Raw genomic sequence first — 27,220 nt, forward strand, 5'->3', positions numbered from 1 at the left:
CTCCTGCCCACTCCTCACATAGTGGCATCTCATCTCCTACTGATTATGACCAACCAGAGTTTCCTTGGTTGGAGTAGGAGGATCTCCCCCCGGACCCCTCTCTGCCTGGAGGCCTCTTTAACTCGGCCCTTTTTCTGTCCTTGCTACGCAAGGCCACCACCACAGCCAATATAGGGTCCAATCAGTTCCTTCAGCCGCAAACTCCATCCAACTCGAACCCGAACCCGGTGTTCTTTGAGACAGTGGCAATCCAACACCATGTCCCTTTCCCTTCAATTTTCCTCAATGGCATTCAGAAACAATGGGCTTCACCGATTTTCCTTTCCCTCCATGGGAGGAACAGATAAAAAATTGTTTAGTACTTCACCAGATCTATCTGATGCTCTTGAAGTACCAGGGGTGGATGAAGCCTGGACTCCTCTTGTATCCTCATCTGCAGTCTCCGGGGACATGGCCGAGGCACATGTCAGAGGATAGGAAATGGGATCTGACCTTCCGTAAAACTCATCAGGTGGCCGTGTGGGCGATTAAAACGGCCACGTGCGCTTCCTTTTTTATCAGAACCTCCCTCCTATGGCTTTGCCATCTTCATGCCAGGCTCCCTCCATAGGACATGCGGACCCATCAGGACTTAAGCAAGCTAGTTGCAGCGACAGAATATGCTTTGGATGCAACCTTGCAGTCGGCCAACTTTGCTTCCAGATGCTACCAATGTCACAGCAAGATGGATGCTATGGCTCAAGCACTGGCAGGCCAAAGCCAAGTCCAAATGGCGTCTAACAATGGCCTCCTACCAAGGAGGCCATCTATTTGGGGAGGCCCTGAATCCGTATTTAGTAGAAAATAAGGACAAACAGAAGGTCATGGCCTATCTCAACAAAAGAGCCGATAGACACTCCACTCCTTATGGCCATAGGCAGCCCTTTCGGCCAGCATTGGACTCGGGACCCACCCAGCCCACCCACCCCTTCACGCCCAGACAGGACTGTCCTTATGACAGATCCGGCTTTAGATCCAGACAACAAAATCAGAGCAAATGGCCATTTCGAGGGGGAGGCTGTCCCTTCAGGAGGTTCAAGTGACTCTCGGGCTATCTCTCCCATAGGTGGCAGACTATCCCTTTTCTTCCATCAGTGGGAAATCACCGCCACAGACGCCTGGGTCTTGCAAACCATTCAATTCAGCCTGTCCCTCGAATCTGTGTCCAGTCCCCTGGGTCATTTCATTCCATGTCCCCTGTCCCGGGACCCAATCAAATGGGGTCTTATGCAAGAGGCCATTCGTCATTTTCTGGACATATAGACCATAGAACCGATGCCGCCGGATCAGAAGGGAAGGGGATTCTATTCCATCCTCTTCATTGTTCCCAAAGCCTCGGGGGGATGGAGGGCAATTCTAGACCTCAAGGGTCTGAATTACCACATTGCATACAAAAGATTCAAGATGCAATCGCTCCAGTCCATCTTAGGAAGCGTCAGAAAAGGAGACCTCCTGACGTCTATAGACCTCACGAAAGCATATCTCCACATCCCCATCCTTCCCGACCACCGGTGGTTCCTCAGGTTCTGCTACATGGGCTGTCACTTCCAGAAGAGGGCCCTCCCTTTCCTCTGCTCCCAGGGTGTTCACCAAGATCCTGGCTGTGCTGGCCGCACATTTACGGAAGGTACCGGTATGCGTACAGTGCTACCTGGATGATATCCTTATTCAATCGTCCTCCCTCCAAGCGGCCCAGTTGGACCTGAACTTAGCCATCCAGGTTCTTCAACAGCACAGGTTCTCGGTGAACTTTCAGAAGAGCCAGACGGTTCCCTCGACCCGACTCCTCCACTTGGGGGCCATCATAGACACCGTAGATTGCATGGTTTATCTCTCCCAGGAGTGTCTGGACAGCATCAGAGACCTGGCTTGCCGAGTATACAAAGACCTCACTGCCTCACTGGCCCTACTTTCCCAACTCCTGGGGAAGATGGTCTCTTGCATATCCATAGTACCCTGGGCCAGACTCCACTTAGAAAGCCTCCAATGGTTCCTACTCCCCTTTCAGGGGTTGAATATCAGCTCGTCCAACCAACAGGTATGGCTCCTGGTCCAAACTCTGAGGTCCCTTTGCTGGTGGTTCTCATGAGCGGTAGCCAGGGGGTCACTATTCAAGGAGCCTGACCATCTCACAATTACGACGGACGCCAGTCTGTTTGGTTGGGGAGCTCATCTCTGGTCTCAGTTTGCATAGGGCCGTTGGTCCCGTGCAGATTTGAGGCACAATATCAACTGGCTGGAACTCAGAGCCAAATACCTATCTCTTTGCCACTTCCACAGCCAGGTCACGAGATGACACATATTAGTCCTTACGGACAACGTGGTGGCAAAGGCCCATGTGAACCGGCAAGGGGGTACCTGGTCCAAGTCCCTCATGTCCGAGGCCCGGTTACTAGGCTCCTGGGCAGAGTCCAACCTGTCCTCTCTCAGGGCCGAACACATTTCAGGGGAGAAGAACCGGCAAGCGGACTTCCTGAGCCGATCCACCATAGGTCACTCGGAATGAAGTCTGCATCCGGATCTCTTTGCCAAGATGTCACAAAGGCTGGGTCAACCAGTTCTCGATTTGTTTGCTTCGCCGAACAATGCTCAGCTCCCGAGGTACTTTTCCCGCTTTCATTCCTCGGGCGGAGGGGACGGATGCCCTGCCAATTCCATGGCCAGAGGGGCTACTCTACGCCTTCCCTCCTCTCCCACTGATCCTGGCGACCATTCTCAAGCTGCTGCAGGAGCAAGCGGAGATAATCTTTGTGGCCCCATACTGGCCTCGGAGACCCTGGTTCGCTGACCTATTGAATCTCTCCCGTTCTCCCCCATGGAAAATCCCTCCGGATCGTGTGTCTCTTCACCAGGGGGTTCTCCGGCATCTGGAACCTCAGTGGCTACAGTTAGCCACCTGGCACTTAAGCGCAGAATCATGACTCAGGAGTTGTTCTCAGCCAGAGCGATTTCCATGATTCAGGCCTCTTGCAGGCCGGCGACCAATCGCATCTATGACTCCACATGGAGGAATTTTTGCCATTGGTGTGTAAGGCAGCTACTGGACATCTCGGACTTGACAATCCCTCAGATCTAGAGGCCTGGCCCCTGCGACCATCTGTAGACAGGTGGCGGCCCTATCCACCCTACTCACCTGCACCAATTCGATTCCTCTGGCTCACCATCCTAGAATACGCGCCTTTCTCAAGGGCGCCAGCAACACCAAGCCACCCGTGGTACGCAGGTACCCATCTTGGGAGTTGCCCCGAGTTCTACTTGCACTCACTAGACCACCTTTTGAGCCGTTCACTACTATAGCTTTGAGGTTCTTATCCCACAAGCTTGCCTTCGTGATCGCTATCACGTCAGCCAGGCTTATTTCTGAGCTAGCAGCTCTGTCAATCACGGATGATCTTTGTATTTTCCACCGGGACCGGATGGTCTTTTGGCTGGATCCCACATTCGTGCCCAAAGTCAATTCGCTCTTCCATAGAGCCCAGGAAATTATTTTGCCAGATTTCTGTCCCAATTCTTCCCATGATTTGGAGTGGCAGTGGATGTCCGCAGGGCGCTACGACGATACATCAAGCACATGGAGTCTTTTTGCAAGTCGGAGGCCCTCTTCGTCTCCTTCCTCCTGACTTCTATGGGCAGAAGGTGTCCGCTTCCACCAGAGGTAAGTGGATCAGGGCTTGTATCGCGGACGCATATCAGTCTTCTTCACTGCCAGCTCCAAGTCATATCACAGCTCACTCCACTCGCAGCGCTGCGACCTCTGCAGCATGGGCCACTCAGGCGTCCATCAAGGAGACTTGCAGGGCTGTGACATGGTCTTCTCCCTCCCCGTTTGTACGCCATTATAAGATTGACTGCTTTGCTTCTGCAGATGCCTCCTTTGAGGGTCCTTCAGCAGGTAGTTTCCGGGGATGTGGAGCTGGCCTCATCTGTTTCCCATCCATTGGGACAGTGAGGCTTTGGTATGTCCCATTGGTGGATTCTCCATCTCCTGTGCTGGAGAAGGGGCGTTGTCTTACCTGAACGCCTTTTCTCAGCATGGAGATGGAGAATCCACACCCATCCTTAAGGTCAATTAGGCCGGAATTAGGGGTTTGAGAGCCAGCACCTGGCCCTAGCATCAGCCGCTTTCGCCTTCGTCAAGACTGGGATCTCCTAGCAACAGGGGGTGTGTCAAGCTTGGCTAACTTGGTCTCAAGAGCAGTTAGACAGAGAAAACCCATTGGTGGATTCTCCCTCTCCGTGCTGAGAAAAGGCGTTCAGATAAGACAACGCCCCTTCTGAGTTTCAAAATCAAAAATGAGTTTTTGAGAAAAGTGAGATGTAAGAAACAATAAGGGCTGCATAAAGTTATGTGCTTTTACCATTAATATAAAAAAGATGTAAATAGTGAGGGTTTTTTGGGTTAAGCCAAGAGGGCAATCCACAGTTCCTTCCTGATTGTTTCACGTGTGTTACAATTCCAACTTTCGGTTTTGTACACATACAGAATCTCATTTAGGTGCTTGCATCCAATTTTCAAAATAAAATGCTAATGAATTAGGGCTTGTATGTGCTCTACATTTCTTTGGACAGAGTCTGTTTGCAGAATATTTGTGTGCATTACAAATATAAAACATTTACAATTTCTTACAGGTGTATTAGTGTCTAATTCAGCATCAGGCTTTGATACATTCAGTAATCTTGGCAATAGCTCAAGTATTCTTTCCAGAATCAGTCTCCACTTTGCTTTTAGGCTTTTGTTACCTGCTTATTGAAAAATCATTCTCATCTTTGAAGTGATTATATTGTGGAAACCTGTGAATCACATTTTGTATTGATACTGTATCCTTAACTTGAAGATCTCTGGGTTGAGCTGCTAGGATTGTTATTTTGTTACACTTTCATATTTCAGTTCTCTGTTTTTCTGTGCATCTGGATTATGAAATCTGTGGGCATGATCCTTCAGGATATTTCTATAATGAGAATAGTACGAAACTCTTAAGTACAGATTACACTCATACATGGGGCAATAATAACTGGCATGAATGCACCTAGCCAATCAAAATAATTTTTACTTATTGACATGTCAATGTTACTTTAAAAAAAACATGAGCACATTTGGTGGATGCAGTGGTTCATGTAAAAGGGAATCAACAGTAGTGTCATCTGAGCAGTAAACAGCCAGTCAAGATGCGGGAATGGAAGAAAGGATTTCATTCTACATTGCTACATTGAAGTGAATTTCATATGAGGAACTACCAAGTTGAAAGTATTTCAGAGATGTTGTCTGTCAGCAGTTTGTAAAGTTCACATAGGTTGGGAATCACTGTTTCTATGAGACTTCTATTCATTAACCCCTTTCTTGTTTCTAATATTACTCAGAAGAACAAAGGTTGCAGATTGCAGTATCAAACTGTTGATGTCTGCAGGATTTGCATGTCGCCATTGGATAGATGGTGCATGAAGTGTCGTTATACAAGCCCCAGCACCTTTGAATCTTTGTGTGATACTCAGGGCTTTTTGGATGGAACCTTGTAGGGTAGGCAAGGCGGGTTGTATGACGTGTGTGAGTTCGGCACCTTTTTTTTATATAGAAAAAAAGCACTGGTGACACTTATGCATGTACAAAAAGGGCAGGGTTTGTGTTTCACATTCCATCCACCATCTTGCTGAGTTTAATGATCTCCATAGGTACCATTGATCAGAGTGGAAATGAAAGTGTGCCTGTAACAACCAGGTAACTTTTTCTACTGACTAGAAATTGTACTAGGAAGACACAATGTCCATCACAAAATGTATTTCTATTTCTGAGTAGACCTGCTGAGAAAATTGGGCCCAACTACAGACTGCCAGAGCAAGCATAGTTCTCACCCCGCTAGCAGATTGAGTTAGAAAGAAGGACTTGATCTGGAATTCTTCTGAAAAGTTAACATTTCTCTGCTGATTTTTTGAGAGCAGAGGGGGAGGAAGGGGTGATGAGAAATAATAAAAAATACAATATAGTAACAATCAGAATAAGTAAATAAATGTTACCTTCATTCAGAAAGAAAGAGCGGTCCAAGCATATCCTTACTTTCTAATGCATACACACACACACACACACACAGGGGGGGGAGATATATTACATATGTGAAAGATCCATGTAACAAGTAGCCCTGACTAGAATAGGTCCAGGGCCACCCATTTGTATAATATAAATTATTTCCATGGATTTCAGCTAAGCAGAGAAATGGAGAAAGAGAGGGGGAATTTAAAAAAGCTTTTGTCTTTAGCTTTTTTTATACAAATGCAAAGGAAGCAAGTACATTTTTCTGTCTTGCTATGTTCTGCATTCAGTTGGTGGGCTGGAAGAAAATTGGCCCATGTTCTCTTATAGGACATATCAATGAACTATTATTAGCCATTCTCCATCGTCATGCAGATGCATTTATTTGATGCATTTATATTCCACTTTTTAGTTTGAAGGGCTCTTGGATTGACTTAAAGAAGATTAAAACAAAGGCAGCCCTGCTTTGGGCCTTTCATTTAAAAAGACAAGAGAAAAAAAAACAGGATCAGGAGGAAACAGGAGGGGAAAGGACAAAAGAAAATTCAAGTATTGGTTTCAAACATTTCATAGTTCTTATTTAGATTAACTTGAAATGAAGCTCCTTGGGTTATTTTATGTTAAATCATGTCTCAATTTCAGCCTGATGCTGAAAAAGAAGAAGATGTTTCATGTGGCTATAATGAGAATGTATTTTTAGATTCCTGGAAGGCTGAGTATCCCATGTGTCTCATGACAGAATATTTTCTCTGTTCGTGCTGAGTATTAACACTGACTACATTCGGCGCTGTTTGATGAATCTTGTCTGAGTTTGGACCTGGCCATGGATTCTACCTGCTAATGCAGCAGGAGCTGCAAGACCAGAAAACCTTCAGGTCACAATATATGCAAATACAACTGTTCCAAACTACACGTTTGAAGCTTGCTCTTGGTAGCTGCTTATAAATTGCAACATTACTTGTCAGTTTACAGCAGTGTTTCCCAAACTTGACAATTTTAAGGCATGAGGACTTCAACTCCCAGAATTCCACAGCCAGCAACGCTGGCTGTGGAATTCTGGGAGTTGAAGTCTACATGCCTTAAAATTGTCAAGTTTGGGAAACACTGGTTTACAGTGATGTCCTCAGATATATGTTGCTTTTTTTGTCAAGACAGTACTGATCCCCACATGTTCCTGTTGCTATATCCTGCTAGTGTTGTCACTAATTGTTCCTTACTGCTGATATCACAGCTTGTAACACAGCTAATTATATATCTAATGCAGAGGTTCCCAACCTTTTGGGCACCAGGGACCAGTTCCGTGGAGACAGGTTTTTCTGCGGACCGGAGAGTGCGGGGTTTTGTGTGCTGCCTGCATCTCGTGGATGGGGCTTTGCTTGTTTGTGCGGACTGATTGCTGGCATGCCGTGGACTAGTACTGGGCCATGGACCAGGGATTGAGGACCCTTGATCTAATGGACATTCTGACATCTGTAATTCTACGGATATTCTGTAACTTTATGGGTATTCTTGTTAGCCTAAAGTCTGGCTCCAGAATGAGAACTAGTTGGAAGACTAGGATGTCCCATTACTTATAATGTATATTGCTTTAAAGCAGTGGTTCTCAACCTGTGGGTCGGGACCCCATTTGGGGTCGAACGACCATTTCACGGGGGTCGCCAAACAAGGCTGTCCGCCATTTTTTCCCCCTTTTCTTTGGCCATGCCCCTGGCACCTGGTGATGTATAAGTGGTTGGGGGTCACCACAACATGGGGAACTGTATTATGGGGTTGCGGCATTAGAAAGGTTGAGAACCACTGCTTTAAAGCAGCAATGCATGCAGGATCCAATATGAGTCAATCACTGGGACCAGAATTTTATTCTTCCAAGCTTTTGGACTTGTACTGGAGCCCATCCTCAGGGCAGACACCCCTATATATAACCTGGTTAAATAGCTGGCACAACGCATAAGCTTCCTGACCCAATCCTCGAACAGCACAGTCACATTACCCACACACCCTGAGGTGACAAACCCATACTGAATCCCATAACATTATCCTGGGACACGTACATTCATCTTGCATGCATTTAAATCAAAAGAAGTACGGTACACAATGCACCCCACCCTGTTGTCTTAGTTTTTTTCAATTATCTTTGAGTATTTATTTATTTTGTGTTGAGCCCTTCTGTTATTCATTGTCCTTCATAGTTTTGGGTAATCTTTTGCTGATTACTGAAGTATCTTGACAGTTTATTTTTCGAAGAAAGACCTTACCAAACTAGAGTAGGAGGGCAGACAGGATGTGGAGATGTCTGGAAACCACATCTTAGAAAGAATGATTGAAAGAGCTGGATATGTTTAGCCTTAGGGGGAAAGATTAAGAAGAAACATAACAGCCTTTCAGATATCTTAGGCTGTCTAGTGGAAGATGAACAGATTTATTTGTTGATCCAGAGAAAAAGGTAGAACCTTTGCGTGGAAATAACTGAGGAATAGATTTCGGCTAAACATTAGAGAAACTGACAATGGAACAGATTGCCTCAGAAGATAGTTGGCTCTCTTATGATGGAAATATTTAAACAGTACGTATATGGCTGTCTGACAGGAATTCTAGAATCTTATCCTATATAGCAGATCCTGAATTGACACTGCAGGAAAGATTATATTAGATGATCTTTAAATTTCCTTTACATCTGCTCCTTAATTCTGGAATGTGTAGAAATGAGTTCTGCCATGAACCCTGCTCTATTTGTTATCTACCAGGAGTGCAGGACCTTATCTGCAGTGGCCACTGTGTCTTTATCAGATCAGGGGTATGCATTCCCTTGTGAAACAGATGAAATCATTTTTTAAAATCCCACTCACTTTTTAAATGCAATTTTAAATTATATATGTGTTATTTTAATTCTCTTGACTTACTTTAAAAAGATGAAATGATCCTAAGGACAGTAACATTAAAAGGCCATTGAAAAAACAAAACAACTCATCTTCAACTCAGCTGCTTTCTCCTTAATGGGAGAAGTAGCATTTTATGTGCAACTAAATAGTTTCCACCTATTGTCTTTCAAAATTTCTTTTAGTTGTTTCTCAAGGAAGGCTTTCAGGAGAAGCTGGTGTCCCCCCCTCTCGCCCTTGCTGGGAACCCCAGCAATAATGAATGTGGTCTCTCTTATAAAATTTATCTCACGGCCTTTAAAGCACAAGAGAAATAAATCTGGCAGCAATTTTTTTGAAGGTGTAAAAGAACATTAAAGTTAGAAATTGTCAAAACAGGGCTTTAGAATTTTGATTTTTTTTTCCAAAGAAAAAAAGAAAAACAATAGCAAATTGCTATACTTTTCCCTCTTGGCCCGTTCTCCTGAGCTGAGGTTTCAAAGAAAGTATGAGAGACAAACAACCATAACAAAAACAACAAGTAGAAAAGTTCTGAATATATGTATTTGTCATGAAAAGGAGAGGGAAGACAAACAACTCCCATCCTCGTCCCTCCTGATTTCTGAAAGTATTCAGCAAGAATCAGTTCTGTATGTTTTCTATATGTTTTTGCTTTCTTCAGCCGTTTCTCTGTGAAGTGTACTCAGGAGCGAAGTTAGTGTTTGATTGCTGATAGCCTCACGCACTGCACGTAGCACTGTCATTAAGCCATCATATGGCTGGCCAGGAGCCAGATCACACAACAGTTCTGAGGAAGTCTTCCTAAACCGAAAGAGTGGATATATATGTGTGTGTACATCAGTGCAGGAAGAATGTTTATTTCTGCTAATTGGAAGCTAGCTTGGGTTGTCCTCACTAAAAAGAAAAAAAAAAAAACAGCCTTTTGCATTTGAAGTAGCACTGGTATGGCTGCTCTCAGCAGGCAGTGCTTTGGTCTAGATGATTCTTGAAATTACATGCGCTTCTGTAGACATAAAAGAGAACATCCGCTGGCAGCAATTTTAACTTTATAAAAGGAAAAAAAAGTATAAGAGTCAGGACTGCAGGAAAGCTAAAATGAAAGCATATGAGCAATACGATGCTTACAGATAAATATTCATCACAGTATATATTGAAGTATGTGAGGCTAAAGAGCAAGGCAACACCCTTCTTATAAAAGAAAGATTAATTGTTTTGATAATGGGAAGAGACGAGGGTGTTCATTGCAAGCAGAATTATGATTCTCTATCTAGTGAATTCCCTTCAGCCTCAGTGTTGTTGTCATAGCCTTTAGCATTTTGCTTTGTCCTAAAAATGCAATGTGACAAAATGCAGCCTGCTTTGACAGACTGTTTTACAATGGGGATTGCAGGCTTTTATTTATGTATTTCATTAATTTATACCTTCAAAATTAACCCTCAGCCTTGCAATATAATTCTGCCAAGCCAAGTGGATAGAATGGTTGATAGGCAAATTTTGCATGTTTGACTTCCTTCCTCCTCTATCATAAGGTAAAACTTAATTTGATTTTGATCTGGCCTTTGCTTCCAAACCAGTGTGACCAATGTCCTCCCCATTCATTACCCCCACCCCAAGTCATGAGTTAATCTGGTACACAGTGTAGGGTATGAGAAAATTCCTGTAGAGATTTATATACTCTGATCAGCGTTAATAATTCACCAGTTGTAAATGTGTCTTTCTCAAGACCTCTTGTATTTCCTGAAGGCCACCTGGAACAACCATTAAAATATCTGATCCCATGACTGGTGAACCAAAAACAATATTGTGCCAGTTCATTCTGAACCAGATTGCTAGTCCTACCTAGTATACTGCATATGGTAAGAATCAGAATGAAAAATACGCAGTGATAATATTTTTATTTAGGCCAATTTAAATTTTAGAATAGTTGCCTGCTTTAGAGTTTATTAAAATTCCTGTTTGAACAATAAGGTTGAAGACAGAAAAAGTATGAACGGCTATAGCCATTTGTTATAATATGAAGTATTATAGAATTACAAGTAGATTGTTTTTCATAGGGGTACTAAGCCTTTTATTTCAAAGTCTCCTGTTTTTAAAAATATACATTTTCATCAGTTGAAATCCACTGTTTTCATTTTAATGAATTTTCTACACTGCAACCTTAAATTGCTGGACTCCTATGAGTAAATCAGGTGGAAATGATTTTTTGAACTGGATTTCAAAAATCCTTTCTGTATTTCAGTAGTTTCCTACACTTTGGCCAGGTGATGACCCATAGTTTTCTTTGAACTAGATTTTACATGGTCCCTGACTGGTGAATTTCCATTCTAACTTTCTGGCCCTTTTTTGCTACTATTTGCTAAGCATATCACTGTAGTCATTAAATGAATCATGCAGCCGTTAAGCAAATCAGACTTTCCCTGTGGACTTTGTTTGTCCAAAGCTAGCTGGGAAGGTCGCAAATGGCAATCACATGACCCTATGATACCGCAAACGCAACAGTCATAAGAGTGAGTACTGGTTGTAAGTCATTTTTTTCAGTGCTGTTCTAACTTTGAATGGTAACTAAATTAATGGTTGTAAGTTGAGGAGTACCTGTATATCATTTGTTAGTTCTGGATAATTAAATATATTGTTTGAAAAGAAAATCACTATTGAATTTTAAGCCAAGAATGAGTACCCAAAATTAGGGGTCAACTATAAATAGCTGATGCTAATTTAAAATATTAGGTAAGCGGCAGTCAAGAAGTCTTTTAAGTCATCTTGCTTGGAAATGCTAAATCAGGAGAGGCTTTCCGGGCAACTTCATAAGTGAGAATAAGAAGCGATAACATAAACTGTTAGCCAGTATTAACTGCATTTCTGGGACATTACACTACAATTGGCTGATACTATTACATGGAAAAATTACATTTGTCAGACACATTGAAATGGAATTATTCCTTTGCATACCTCTAGCCATCTGCAGGAGGCAAGGCTCACAAGGTGAATCTAAAACTGTCTTGCTGCTTTGGAGATGAAGTTTTCAATAGGGTGTTGCCAGTCTGCAGCATTGAAACACTGCAGTTGTAAACACCTAAGTCTGCTGATCTGAATCCAAAATGAGGTGGATTGGCTACCCCTGCATGAGAGCTCTCTTCCCAACCCCCACTTGATCTGGAAATAACCAGTTTCTCTTGTTGAAGCTGGCAAATGAAAAAAAAAATGTTTCTCAAGCCCAGAATCTTGAGACTTGAGGCTCAGAAAATAAATATCTCCTACTTCGTCATCCATTCTAGGCTCATAAAAAAGGCATGTTTGAGAAAAGTGCTATGAAAAGAAATCCCTCACTATGCTACTTAAGATCATATGTAGCATGCGCTTGGCATGAAGAATTTTGCTCATTGTTTTGGAGACTGCCTTGATTTTGTGTTCAGCTGTTAAGATCCCATTTCTAAGCCTGGTTCAAACAAACTTCCAACATGCTTCTGGTTTATAGAGGCCTATTGTAAGAAAACATAGTTCAAGTGCAACCTCCCCCTTTTTAAAAAAAATAAATAACATTGTTTGGAATAACTTATCTTCTTTGTCTTATATGCTTGTTTATAATATGTTTGTATCATTTGTCACCACTGAAAGTGGATTCCAAAGTGTGTTTAAGTAATAGAGTTAAGCAATTTTTAAAAATCAGCACGAAACACAGAAACAAGGACTTCAAATAAACTTGGTGCTTATGTCAAATAAACTTGGTGTTTATGTATCAATATCACAGCTATGAAAATGCAAAGTGCATAATGTTATTTGGGACATTGACAGAGGAAGATGTGATCCGTATTGATTCGGCCACTTTCAGTTATTTTAAGCTACATTCTACAATTATTGATATGACACTTGGCTCCTCCTTCTGGTCCTTTTCCTCTTCTGTCTTTAATATTTGCTTTTAGATTCATCCAAAAGAAGCAGTCAACAGCCAGTTTTCTACATGGAGGCTAGCCTCATCTGTGCTGGAATTATTCCAGATGGAACTTTGATAATCTTCTTCCAAAAGGTCTAGAAAATCCAGAAAGATCCGCTAGTTGAAACCTCCATCCAAATTGTTTGCTGGTTTAAGGAAATTTATAATATTTCAGTACTCCTTTTTGCTCTCATTTTTAAACTGAATTACCTGCTCTTTGGGTGAAAGTATATCTTTCTTGTGCAGAACATTTTTCTGTTCAGATGTGAAGTTTTTCTCAAAGATGAGGAAACAGAACACGAGTAAAGTCCTTAAGTAGTTCTTCAGGCTTTCAGATGCTTCGAATTTTCCTACTTCACAATGCCTAGGACTAAATTGGAACCTTAGAAGTGGAGGCCTTTTTCAGTCTAGATCAGCGGTTCTCAATCTGTGGGTTGGGACCCCATTTAGAGTCGAATGACCATTTCACGGGGGTCGCCAAACAACACAGTCCGCCATTTTTTCCCCTTTTCCTTAGCTGTGCTACTCCTTTTTATTCTATTGGCTTTTGAAAGCCAATAGAATAGACTCTCTTGAATAGAGTCTAATTCTATTGGCTTTCAAAAGCCAATAGGAATTGTTCAGGCTGTCTCTGCCCTGCTGAGCCCACCAAAAGCTCCATTCTGCAAACGGTGCTGCAAGTTGTCTGCAGCGAAGGCGAGCTGTCTGGAAGCTTCCACCCCTCCCTGCTGAGCAACTATTAAAAATATAAGTAAAAGAGGGCCAGGGGTGGGAGGTCGGAGGCCGGCAGGCGCAGGGAGGGTTGCTGGCGCGCGTGGGGCCCGGTGGGTGCCTTACCTCCCTTGGGCTGGGCCAGCTGGTGGCCCAGCCGATGGTCGGCCTGCGCCGTCGCTGCTCCTTGCCAGCTACACCTTGGCCGGCGCAGGGGGCGGCACCATGCATGTGCGGGGCTCCTGGGCAGGGAAAGTCCTCGACTTATGACTGGTTGGGTAGTCCTCGACTTACAACCAGTTGGGTAGTCCTCGACTTACGACCGGTTGGGGTCGCAGCATTAAAAAGGTTGAGAACCACTGGTCTAGATGCTGTTGGACTAGCATTTGACTGCAGCTAGCAAAAAGGAGATTCTAATCCTCAGTGGAGGATTTTAGATTTCTTATTCCTGTTTTAATAATTATATTATACTAGCTCCATTCAGTCTTCTAATCTTCAGATGGATTGCATGCATCATTTTCAGAAAGGACAAAAATTGACATTCTAGCAGGACCAGTCCGTGCCTTAAAACAAGTAGCTCTTATTTATAGGTTACCTTTCTTATTTAACCTTTGCCCAAGTTGCATATTGCATCCAAATTTAACTCACATACATGTTTACAGTTGGTTGTGAGGTTAGAAGATAAGTGACTTGAAGCCTGGTCGCTCCTTCTATAAATATTTGGATCAGTAAAAATTTACAGAGCCAAGTATTTATTAATTTGAGAAAATGTACCAGAAGATGTAGTAAATGGTGGACTGAAGTACTGGTGAGAAAAAAGATGTGAACCAGACAATGAATAATTGGATTTGCAATCTTTTTTTCCATTTTTAATTTCTGATAATTCTGTCTTGCTTTCCATGAAAAAGGGCAAGAATGTAGAAAACTTACATTAAATCTAGGTTTCTCAAATGAAAATGACAGATGATTTGTTGAAGTAAGTTTTTTGTTTTGTCTTTCTTTGCAGTGTAAAATGGTCTTTGGTGGTAACTAAGGAAATATTTTAAAAATGCCTAACTACTACTCTATTGGGATTTTCTTTGAAAGGGGGAAGAAAGAAGGAGATAGAATCTTCCCTAGTTTATTGCCCTGCAGAAATGTAGCAATTCATTTCTAATTATCCGGAGCCATTCTGAGTGATGATTGCTGTCCCACCAGCTATAACTTTTTTTCACAGCCTTGTCATCACATTATGGTTTTATGCTATGATACCCTTTGTCTTTGAGAGAAAAATGAGTTGAGGAATATGCTGTTCTGATGACTAAAATCTGCCTCCTCAGGCCATAGGGCTTTGGGTTTCATGAAATGGTAATGGTGATTACTATAATCAGGAATGGGAGCCTTAGGCCTCTGACATGGTTCTAGTTGCGTTAAAAAAAAAAAAAAAAAACCAGAATGAGTATGTACTGTGAAGAGCCCATTTCCTCCATAACCAGTGCTAAATATGGTTTCGTTCATATCCTCTGTGGCATTCCCTTATGATTCTTAAAGAGGGTAGCTTCATATTTAGTCTTCTGATTAATTCCACAAAAGGAAGATGGTTATATTAGCAGGCATGAAAATATTAAAACAAGAAATTACTTCTGAAACACGTTTGACTAATTCTGTGGTTTAAGCCTTGACAAGGGAGGTCCTTACAGTCCCATATTGACAAGAAATGAACAACTGTGCACAGTATCTAAGTTTTACTTTCATCAAGGCATTAGATATAAACATCCTGAGGGGTGGAAAATGGATTGTTTTATTATGTTTATTTAGTGGGAATATAGAGGGAAAAGCCTGAGTTACAATACCTGAAAAAAAGTGGTATTCGCACTTTTCTACAAGTTAAGGATACTTCTTAACCCATTCAGATAATTTCCAAATGTGTAGGGCCTGACAGTTCAGGCAATTACAGGATTTGTAATACCAACACATTTCAAAGGTACCCATTTGAGGCAGGGTGCTTCTGCAAAATAGTTTAAATCTGAAATAAATAGTTTAAATCTGCAAAATAGTTTAAATCTGAAATAAATATATAAATGCCTAGGAAAGATTATTATAGAGAAGGTTATTCTACTCAAATTCAAAAGTATATCTCTAAAGGTCCTCATGCTTGTGGTACAGGGAAGACATTTGTAGATATATTATATGTATTTCTCGGTAGTGTCCAGTAGGAATGGAATGGATCTTAAGATCACATTCCAACCATTTGCCCTTATGGTGTGCTGTGTCATATCTTAATCGTTTCATTTCAGACTTCTGGTGGACAACTATTCTTAAATAGAGTTGCTAAGCTGCAAGATGAGCAGCCATATGAATTGATCAAATAACTCAATAAAATAAAGTGAAATCCTGCTGCATTTTAAAAATTATTCATAACCTCCATGATTTCTTTACTGACTGTTAATATCGGCTTCTAATTTCCAGCCTACATTTGCTAGTCAGTCAGGTCAAAGAAGATTTAATATCTTCACTAGGAGCATTTCTCCTTAAAAGCACTGCTCTGTAGGAGCAGAATTACTTTGAATAATAAAATATGTCTGACTAAATTTAACAGCATCTACAGAAACTATTCATTGTAAGACAGATAGCTTAAAGTTATATTTTGATTTGCATCTGAAAAGCAAATAGAAACTTTTTTAAAAAAACTGCCAAATTAGGAAAAAATACTAAGCATCGTTCTTCTCTTTTTATATCACCTTCTAGGCTATGGTAGCTTGCTATCCTGGGAATGGAACTGGCTATGTGCGTCATGTGGACAATCCCAATGGAGATGGGCGATGTATCACCTGCATTTATTACCTGAACAAGAACTGGGATTCAAAGGTATGTAGCTCCTCACATGTAGTTGAGATGCAGACTCAAAAGGAACCTACTCCGGAAACAATTCTTCTCCACATATTTGTTTTCTTGCTCTTCCATATTTTATGAAGTACCGTGAAATTTCTGAATACAACAACACCGTTGCTTCTGGGTAGCTGAGATGTGAAGATAAATCCATTTTATGTTTGCATTATTTTTTAATTTCAAATCGATAGACAGCTTATTGAAGATGGGGATAACTTAGAATTTCTAAGCCATTGGCATGACTGTCACTATTTAAAGATACAGCTAACAAAGGATTTAGTTTGATGAAAACAAATGGGTGCCTATAAAGGAATAAATGGATTCTGACAACTGAGGTAGTTTAACTGAAGATTGGCAGATTCAGCTGTGGTCATCTTTTTTTTTTTTTTTGTCCCATATAAAACATTCTTTGAAAAAGAATATTTGTTTGATTTTGCCCTACACACAGTATAAGATCATGAAAACTTCTCCCTCTGTTTGCCATGCCTTGGCCTCATAAAAAGCATTGTGTTTGCTAACACATGTGTGGGAGAGCTTAGAGGCTGTTTGCTGTGATATATTTAAAGAAAAGCAAGTTGACATTCTGCCTTTAGGTTTGCTAACTGTCAAAAGCATCTGTTTTCAGCTACTCAAAGCCCTGAATCTAGAAGAATGCCCACTTCAAACCATGTCCAACTCTTGTGGATACCCAGGAAAACTTGAGCATTATTTTTTAATATGACACTGAGATCCCTCAGACTTTTCTCAGAGTGGAAAATAAAAACAATCCTTTCCTTTTCTTTAAAAAAATACACCAAAATGAATAGATGACATAGGGATATTTCTTATAATTTGGATGCATCCAAGCAATAAAGGAAATTATTTATATGTTTTAAACCTCTGTATGTTAATGCCAATGTAGTAAGTATACTGGAAGAACTCTTACTGCAGCCCTCTGATGAATAGATATATTTGATGGTATAAAAGACCACAGGTGTTATCTGGATAAGAAAGATGTAAATTTGATTATAATAACAATCTGGCTGCAAAACCTCACTGTCAACATGGCATGCATAGAGTGGTATTATAGTAGTGTTCTGTTAAGTCTGGGCAGATCCACTTTCTGGATGAATATTATGGCAAACTAGGACATCTCTGAGGGAGTGAAGACTGTGTTATAGTGCTACCTGTGGCCAGTCAACTAGTACAGGCCAGGGGAGCCTCTCTAGATAAGGACTGACCCAAAGATTGCCCACCTGCACTCATCTGGAGAAGTCCACAGGATTTGAAGATCCTTGTGGTCAACTCACGAGTTGAGTGGCTGGGAAATGAGAGAGAGAAATCTAGCTCATAGCCACAGTGGACTCTTTAAGGACACTGAGTTTAACCGAAACCTCACTTTCTTAAGTACATTTGGATACAACAGTGTGAAAGTTAAAGAAATGTTTTTGGAACAGCAGGAAAGAAAAAGAAACAAACAGTGAGATATTCTTCATTCTGGATTAAGGAAAATAAAAGGAGCAAAATAATAGTCCAGAAGTTTGAACATAGCAGTAAATATAATAGCACAAAACTGAACAAAATTTTGATCTGAGAAAGTTTTAAATAGAAAAAGGGGACAGTTAAATTTAAAATGTTAATATTTTGGTGAAAGTGCTTTTGGCATAATCTGACATAAACACGGTAACCATGCCAGGTTCAAGTTTCCCCTCAGCCACTGAGAAACTATGACTTGGAATGTGACATTCTCTCTCAATCAACTTTACAGACAGGATGGTGATGGGGTATAAATCTAACAGATAATAATAATAATTACCTGTTAATTGTGCAGCATCTCTGGACACTGCTTTCCACCAACACTAGAAGGTGTCAAGAATCTTCCAGCTTTTTGTTAAAAAATAAATGGCTAAATAAAGTATTCTCTGAAGAATTGTCAAGGGATTCTGCACATTTTAATTGCTGTAACAAATTAAATGTTTACATTTAAATAAATTAGAACACACGTAGTTTTATATGAAATCATACTGTGGTGCCTGCTTCTGAAACGACAGAGCAAACTGAATTAGAATTTCCAGCAGAAAATAAAACTTTATTTTTTAAAAAAAATATTTTGCTCATTATATATAACACTTAAGTATGGGGATGGAAGTGGTTCACTTATCTGGATATGATAGCGAGAGCTTTATCATAACAAAAAAGAGTATAACAGGTCTGCTAGGGAAAACCAGACAAAATTGTGGTTAGAAAGCCTTGAGAAAAGGAGCATTGTTTTCCCCATCCACTGTATTAATACTTGATTCATTTTAAGATTTGTTCAATAAACACAAAGAGCAAATTAATTTGGCTAAGTAAAAATACAATTTTAAAGAATTGTATTATCTGTACATTACTATTTTACTTGCTTTATATTTAACAATGATCATGCCCTTAGACATGATTACCTTTTTAAAAAATGCATTCATTTATTATATCTATCGGGATTCCTAGCTTTATTCATGGTACCAGGGAAAAGAAGTGATCAGTGCTTCAAGCTGACCCATTTATTACCCACTAATTATTCCCATTAATACTTCACAAATGATGCAACTGCCCTCTTGTGCTTCTCAGCTGACAGAGATACACCTAAATTGGTGCTAGATGTCTCCAGGCACATCAGTAAAAATGTCCACCATTACAGTAGAGCAGAGAGAATGTGATTTGGCAAGAGCTTAGACTATATTATATCCAAAGACCCTTCAGGAACTGCAACACAAATGGTATATACTTAGGTCAGCCCTGGGATTATTGAAGGAACATGACAGGATGGGGCCCCAATGGCTGTGGCAAATTTTTCATCAGCAGATGAGTTCTTCATTCTCCCCATTCATGTCCAGTTGGGTCCTCAGTAAATCTCCCCATCTGACTTATGTTTTTATGCACATATATATAGAAAATAAGCCATTTTAAGCCGTCTGCTTATCCTGTGTAATCAAAAAATGATCTGGTTCTTTTCTTTCTGTTTAAGCTGCATGGAGGAATTCTACGAATATTCCCAGAGGGCAAGTCCTATGTAGCGGATGTCGAACCCATCTTTGACAGATTACTTTTTTTCTGGTCAGACCGAAGGAACCCACATGAAGTGCAGCCTTCCTATGCAACAAGGTAAAGACTGCAGGTGTGGGTTTTAATTAATGTAGGAAAGCAGCCTGTGCTTAGGGACAGACTTCATATATAGTTAGATGTACTATTTCAGCATTGTCAGTAAAATGATTTCAGATAGCAGGTTCAGGAAAGACCTCTGAATCCAATAGACTTCTGAAATTTGAATTTTCAAACTTGCTAGATGAAAGGAACAATACTCTGGTTAAATCATATAATTTGGGAATTATACTGGAAAAATAGAAGTATCTATTATGTAGAAACACTTGATATGAAAGTGTGCTCTTTTATCCTCCCATTTTTCTAATTACTTTATTGAAAAGGAAATCATTGCATTTTTTCATGTTTAATTCTGTATTGAATATCTGCTGATTGGTATTTACTATGTGTATATACATAGTATGCAGTTAAGAGCCAGTTTGATGTAGCGATTAAGGCATCAACCTGGGAACTGAGAGTCATTCACAGTTCTAGTCTGTCTAGTCACAGAGCCAATTGTGTGAATTTGAGCCAGGCACTTTCTCTCAGCTCTAGGCAGGAGGCAATGGCAAATCACTTCCGGGGGGGGGGGGGAACCTTGCCAGGAAAACTGCAGGACTTGCCCAGGCAATGTCCAAGAATCAGATATGACTGAACAGAAAGAAAAAAAAAGTATGCAGTTATGCAAATTAATGTTAACTTCCTAGCTCAATAGGTGTTTCTGTCCTCTAGTTCTGTGTTCCAGATATTCAGCCTTGGTTAAAGAACCCCCTTATATACATGTGCATGCACACACAAACCCTTTGAGAGTTTTTTTTTTAACCAATTTAGGCAAAATTGGTAAAATTTTGATAGGTGTGTTTGGATCCATATAGCAAATTATGAGTAATGGCTTTTTTGGAATCTAGACATTTTTTTTCTTTGTCACAAGCACCCATGACAATTATTTATGCTGCCAAATTAAATAGTGAAGTCCTCTTTCAGCATTACTGCATCTGTGATACTGATGCTTTCTCAATAATTGTTTTTGTCCTGGTTAGAGAATGTGCCCATCTGCTTCTTACTAATGATGTCCCTTTTCATAGCAATATGTAAGCAAGACATGGCACTTTAGGAGGACTTACAGACTTCACAATAGTTTTCCCCAAGCTGGTGCCCTCCAGTTTGGTTGGGCTTGCATTATTGGTTACTGTAGGAGTAATGAGAGTTGCAGTTCCAGCACAGCTGAAGGTGCCAAAATGAAGAAGATAGTTTAGTAACTCTCTGTCTGTCTTCATATTTGAAACTATTGCCATCTAAAGTCACCGAGCAATATAATAAGTTGTATGCTCTATGAATTTCCAAAGACATAATAAAGCCTCAATGTAATGGATCATGGATTTTCCCCCCTTTTGTAGGTATGCAATGACTGTGTGGTATTTCGATGCTGAGGAAAGAGCAGAAGCCAAAAAGAAATTCAGGAATTTAGTTGGTATGAGAATTTACTTTTTACCCATGTATTCCGGGAACACATTCTACTATGTTCTGATGTCACATTATTAATTACATAGAGAACACCTTGCCCAGTCCAGAAATACAAACTACACATTGAAACAAGTTTCTGTTCATTTTTATGCCCATTTCATGACTAAATGACTCGGACCCAAATATGAATTTCTTTTATTTAAGAAAATGTATATGGCTATTCAGCTTTCATTGATTCCTGGTGGCTTAGAAAGATAAAAAAAACTAGTATAAAAATAATCAATAGCAATAATCCCCCACCCCCCGTGATAATAATCAGTTTGACATCTCAAAGAATTCCTTTACATATCTTTGTTCAGAGAAATGCTACGTGTGTACAAAAATGGATCTTTTCTGTGAAGGCACTGAACTTAAGGGTATCTTCCAAAAGATTGGCTCTTTTCAGTCTTAAATTAAAATTCTCTTGGCTTAAGCATTCTAAAGAAAATTTGGACGTGGAATTAAATGTACATTCTATGTTTAACTTACAGTTAGATTTATTTTTCCTGATAGGGGATTTTTTGTGTTTCATGCTTCTATTATATTGTTTTTATAATTTCATGTGTACTATTCTGCAACAAAAAATAGAAAAGTCATCAAAGAGCATATGAAATGTTCATCCTTATTAACTTGGCGCAGGGCTTGCGTATGAATTTGTTTATTTCTCTGTTGCGTGGCTATTTAACCATCTCTTCAATTATTCATTGCAGATGCAGGAAAGACAGAAGCAGTTCTCGGTAAAGACTGAATAACAAATAATTTGATACAATTTTTGTATAATGAAAATTTTCGGACTATTTGCAAGCAATAAGATCCAAAGATTACATGGTCTGTTTTTTATGATTATTGGATATTCTTCAGTGCACTATTTTTGACATTAACTAATGTTTGCATATTACCATGATGGTACTCATGACAGCTTCCAATCTCTTCTATTTGGCGTAAACATCCCTCTTCTGTTCTTGCCTTTTAATTGAAGAATACAGAATGAAGAATATCACCAAATCTCATATGATATCAAGGTGAAGATGGCAATACTAGTAATAAAAATACTAAACATTTGAACAATTGGAGGAACCTGAATCTATTTGCACTTTAGTTACATTTTCTGGTTCGGTAGAAAGGAACTTTACGAAGGATCCTCACTGGCAAACTTCAGATGAGCAACATAAGCAAGCCAAGATGCAAACCAGAACTGCATACTTGTCAGGAACTAGTTTCATTATGTCGGTGCAGAGCTTTTGATGTTGTGCCTCATCGTTTTGCTTACAGACTATTACAGACTTCTTCGACTTGTCTCATTGCCAAATCAAAGCCTCCCGCTTGCCATAAAATTGCCTGGATTTTATCCACATTGTTCAAGCCAAGCAACAGCAGTTCTATCACTTTGCCTTTTTAGAGCCCCCAAATAGAAGTGGTAGCCATTGTGCACCTACTTATAGTGTTCTTAAAAAGTACTTCCTTTGTGGGTTAGCTCTGAGAATTATTTTTATCATCTTTTAAAACTGTTTGGCAAAATAGCTAGCCAGCCTCACCAGCTCCTACCCATTACAAACTTTGGGAAATTTGATGGCAAGCTAAGAGAAAGTATGCCAAGAAATCATCTAATCAAATTTCATTTTCATTTTAATATTTTTCAACTGATCTTCCACTAGTCACATATTGTATGTGACAAAAACTGAACTCTGGCAATCAAGCGTATTGTTAAGATGGGCTTGATAACTAACTAGCTGTTGAAGAGACATAGAAAGCAATGTCCAGCTGGCTCTTAACTGTTATATTTGGGAAACATTTGCAGTGGCCACTGAAAATGGCATGTAAACTGGCATTCGGTTGTGGTGTAAATTTTGGATCTGTTATAAATGGGGCTAAGATTGTACAACTGAATTTCAGACCTAATCACTATTGTTTTGGAACCCGTAAGAAAGTGTGCTTTGAACTGTAGACTTACAACTCAGTCTTAAGATTTGAGATGCCAGCAAAATAAATAAATAAATAATGTGTTGGATGGGATGTTCCAGTTGCTGTACCTATGCAGTGTCATATAGCATGAATCTTGGAGAGCAGATGCACTATGAAAATATTTAAGATAAGATTCATAGATCTGTGTTACCAGTATGAGGTCAGGATAGATGTTGCTATCGTGATGTATTGAGATTACAAATACAAATATAAAATGTGGTCCCAAATGTCACTTTGCTACACATAAATTCCTGCATTGAAGCCATGGGTTTTACAGAGAGAGATTATGAAGCACATACTTTCTTCTAATGTCACTTTTTCAAAGAAAAGCATTTCTAATGAATAAACTTAGCAGTAAATGCACTTAGACAAAAAAACAAATTGTTTTCATCAAAATATGCAATGAATGAATGAATGAATGCAATTCAATCCTTTGAAGATAATTGCTCATTTCTCTGTTGTCTCTAGCAGTGTTTTGAATATTGTGATGGAGATTATTTGTTCTTCCAAGTGTCCATACTTTTCTCCAGGTTCCATTTTTATTCTTCCTTTTCATTCCAATTAAACTTTTTAGTTCAGTTTTGACTATTATGGCTTTAAAAGGGATGGCTGATATGATATCTCCTTGTAATTTCTGAAGACATGGAAGTCGCTTCCCCAAAACATGAGCCACAGAACAAGGCTAATATATTTAAGAATTATGCGGACTAAGCCCAAATCCAATTGAAAATATTTTTTTCAGCAACACAGTATGTATAAAGCAATATAATTTCTAATAAAATTGCCATTGTTTACTTCAGGAAACAAGGCTCTCCTGCCTGCATTTGATGTCTGAATTTTAAGATGCTCTATGATGATTCCCTTTCTTCTTAAATATTTCCTTGAATGTTCCTCTTTGATCACATAGTTTTATACACGGAGAGTTTATGATGTGTTTTTCTTGTATAAAATATTTCAGGAAAGAACAAATCAGTTAAATTTGACTTGTGCAAAATAGAATTAAAAATTAATTGCTTTCATTTGTGCTAGTGAGTGATTCCTCCCTCCCCTTTCTTGTGTAAAGAGCTCATAATTGGAAGGAAAGTGTGGCTATACAGTATATATTTGCAGCAGGAGAATTTTATAGGCATCAAAGTGAGATTTTACAAATCAAAAGATGGTAGTATTTATTTTAAAAACCATGAGAAGCATCTGGTGGCATCTTAAAGATTGATATGGATTATAGCTTAACTCTCTTAGACTACAGTTGACTATAATAGATTTTTTTTGTTTCTTTTTGGCTGCCACAGACTATAATAGCCAATCTTCTAGCAATTACATGAAAGTGAAGATGGGCATCAGCCTAAGCATATTTATTTCTATTCTGTGTCAGAATGTCCAAGTCTCAGGTCTCTAGTCTCAAGAACAGAAAAAGATGTCTGCTCCAAGGCTGATCAGTATTGGGACGGAACAGTTGAATCATGAAGTGGAAGGCAGTCTGAGCAAATTGTAGAATAGGGGTCTTCAAACTTGGCAACTTTAAGACTTGTGGATTTCACCTCCACAGGGCTGGCTGAGGAATTCTGGGAGTTGAAGTCCACAAGTCTTAAGGTTGCCAAGTTTGGAGACCCCTGTTGTAGAAAGTCAGGAAATGGATGAGGTCTACCTTGCCAACTGCCAAGTCTATCCAACTATAACCTTAAAGGAACCCATTATCATCTCAATGATGCATCCTTGAAGAGATATGCTAAAATATATAGGAATTACTAGGAATTCAGTACTTCATTACTAGGAATAAATAGAACTCCAGATCACTATGTCTGAAAAACAAAGATCTGTTTGCATAGCATCAGGAAACTTGCATAACATCCTTCAGTCTCCTTTAATTTGGAGACAAGTCTTTCATCCACAGAAGCTTCTTCAAAGGAAAAAAAAACTGCACACTCATAACCCCACATTCTCTTTCAAGAAATAGGTTTTTGCTCTATTCACATGTGACAAAATAAAGCCATTTATGATTCCCGCACAAGATTGTGCAATCAGACCTATTTTCTCATTCACCTAAGATAAAAAAATGTTATTTTTATTATTGTTCCCACCTTGCTGTAGATGCATATCATGGGGAATTCCTTCAGAGTGAGTATGTCTTGAAAGAGAAAAAAACGGGTAACAATTTCTATGTAATATCCTTTGTAAAAGGTATCAGCTTTTTTATAGTTGGGAAAGAATCTACTGTTATCAATCATAGATGAATCCTTCAACTGCCTAAGCAATTTAGAACTTGAAAAGTTAATGAGATCATCAATTGGCTGTGATTATAGTGTGGTAGTGAAATGTTATTTACCTATTTTATTACAATGTTTCATTGTGTTTTATTTATGCAAAATGATTAACTTCCAGAATATTGCAAAAACATTTCTTTTAATGGTTCTGAGTGCATTTTCAATAAGCAGTTTGTTAAAAAATTGTCATAATGGAGCACCAATGACGTTATTGGATCAACAGGAAAAAATGGTGATTTGGCTATTTATTAGTTGAGGAGCCAAAGGTACTTTTATTGCCTTTTTCTTGCCATGACTGAAGGCCCCCCCTTGCCCATTGGAGTTGGAAAGTGTGCTGGGCAAAGGTGAAATAATTTCATTGCATTTATAAATAAATAAACCATGATTTCTAAACAGTTTAAAGTCATATCTAGGGCTAACTGTTCATTTCTACATTTCATGGAGTGGTGAGATAATTTTTTCGATCTACAAAAAGTTGTTGTATCCATTGTTAAATTGTCAGGATTATAGCTTTCTAGGATTATTTTAATAGTCAATTTAAATGCAATCCAATAATTATCACACCAGACCTAATCCCTCTGAGTACTGTACAAAGTCATTTAAAATAAATTGTATTTACTACAGAAAAAAGTTGGGCAAAATGGTCAATTTCACCTTCTTAATATGAAGAGTCCATTTGTATTTTTTAAACCTAATACACATTTTGAAAACAACACAATGAAATATATTTTATCTCTCATGTGTTTCCTATGTTTCCAATAAGATTGGAACTTGTGGAAAAACAGAATTCAGAGATGGTCATTTTTGAAAAAAAGAATTAATACTGTGTTCTATTCCTGCATGATTGCTTTTCGATGTAACTATTTCTACTACTGCTTGCTTTGGAAAGTGCATTAATTTGCTGCCCATTCTTAATCGTATTTTGTGACTGGCTCCCCAATCGTCTCTCAGGACGGCAAACCTTTTGCCAGGCTACATGCTGGTCATTGTTGCTGGCAGGTGGGCTGGATAGTGGTCTATACTGTGGAATGTTGCCATCCTATCCACATTTGTGTTTGTGTTATTTAAAACGATGTAGAATGAAATAAAATCTTGCAGGAGTCAATAAACTAAGCTGTGGATTTGATTGTAGTCTGTTTTTCTTCTATATGGGACTTCTAAAATTTCAGGAAAAGTGGCCTTGAACCACTGTTGATTTCACTGATAGGCAATGTATTATTTATTTCTAAATATCTAAACCAGCCAATCCCTTAAATGTTCTAGGAAATGTACAAGTGACAATAAAAATACAATAGACTTAATGTTACCATTCAGCAATTATTGGAAGTTATGACAGTCCTGAAAAAATAATTTTCCAACCAAAGTACGTTTACAATCTTCACAGTAATCCCTCAGTCATGTAATTAATTGCCCTTATTGTCAATACATATTGTTCTGTGGCTGGCCCATTTCCCACCATCTTAAGGAGTAGAGGAAGGGATTACAGTGAATAAGCAGGCACATAATGGGGAACAATCAGTTGTTTGCCTAGTATGCTTCCGACTGCCAGCACCAGTGCATTCCTTTCAATATGTTTTTCCCACTGTATACCTGCTTACTCTCTTGTAATCCTTTCCTTTCTGATGAATGAAGAAACATTTAATAAGAGATGCAGAAGAGTACAGTGATAAGACCCCGGAGATGCAAGATATTTGGGGAGAAAAGAATAAAAAGATTTAAAGGGAAGGGAAACCAGGAAAGCTAGAAAAAAAGCATTCTGATCACTCAAAGGGAAAAGAATAGTTGAATAAGTTAAAATATAAAGAACATATTAACTAGCCTTGGGGCTGGCTAATGGAGGTTCTGATAGTTTATTTTATTTATAATATTTATATGCCATACTTTCATTGTTCTCATCCCAAAATAAGGAGCTGTCAGTCTACCTGGGGAGTATCTGGTTGATTAAATAAGA

The 27,220-nt window shown here is 39.4% G+C and overlaps 1 protein-coding gene across 2 annotated transcripts in view; it reads left to right on the forward strand.

Moving 5' to 3' along the window:
- EGLN3 (egl-9 family hypoxia inducible factor 3) overlaps positions 1 to 26,395 on the forward strand; it is a 50,330-nt gene extending 23,935 nt beyond the window's left edge. For both annotated transcript variants that reach the window (XM_039351851.1, XM_039351852.1), the window contains exons 2-5: positions 16,307 to 16,426; positions 19,431 to 19,567; positions 20,941 to 21,014; positions 21,757 to 26,395. In XM_039351851.1, the coding sequence (XP_039207785.1) occupies positions 16,307 to 16,426; positions 19,431 to 19,567; positions 20,941 to 21,014; positions 21,757 to 21,794 (369 nt within the window). In that variant the 3' untranslated portion in view covers positions 21,795 to 26,395. The remainder of the gene's footprint in view (positions 1 to 16,306; positions 16,427 to 19,430; positions 19,568 to 20,940; positions 21,015 to 21,756) is intronic.
- Positions 26,396 to 27,220: the final 825 nt, after the last annotated feature.

The sequence above is a fragment of the Crotalus tigris genome, unplaced genomic scaffold (assembly GCF_016545835.1).
Source record: "Crotalus tigris isolate CLP2741 ecotype Arizona unplaced genomic scaffold, ASM1654583v1 scf7180000018371.15429387391:27106975, whole genome shotgun sequence".
Lineage (NCBI taxonomy): Eukaryota > Metazoa > Chordata > Lepidosauria > Squamata > Viperidae > Crotalus > Crotalus tigris.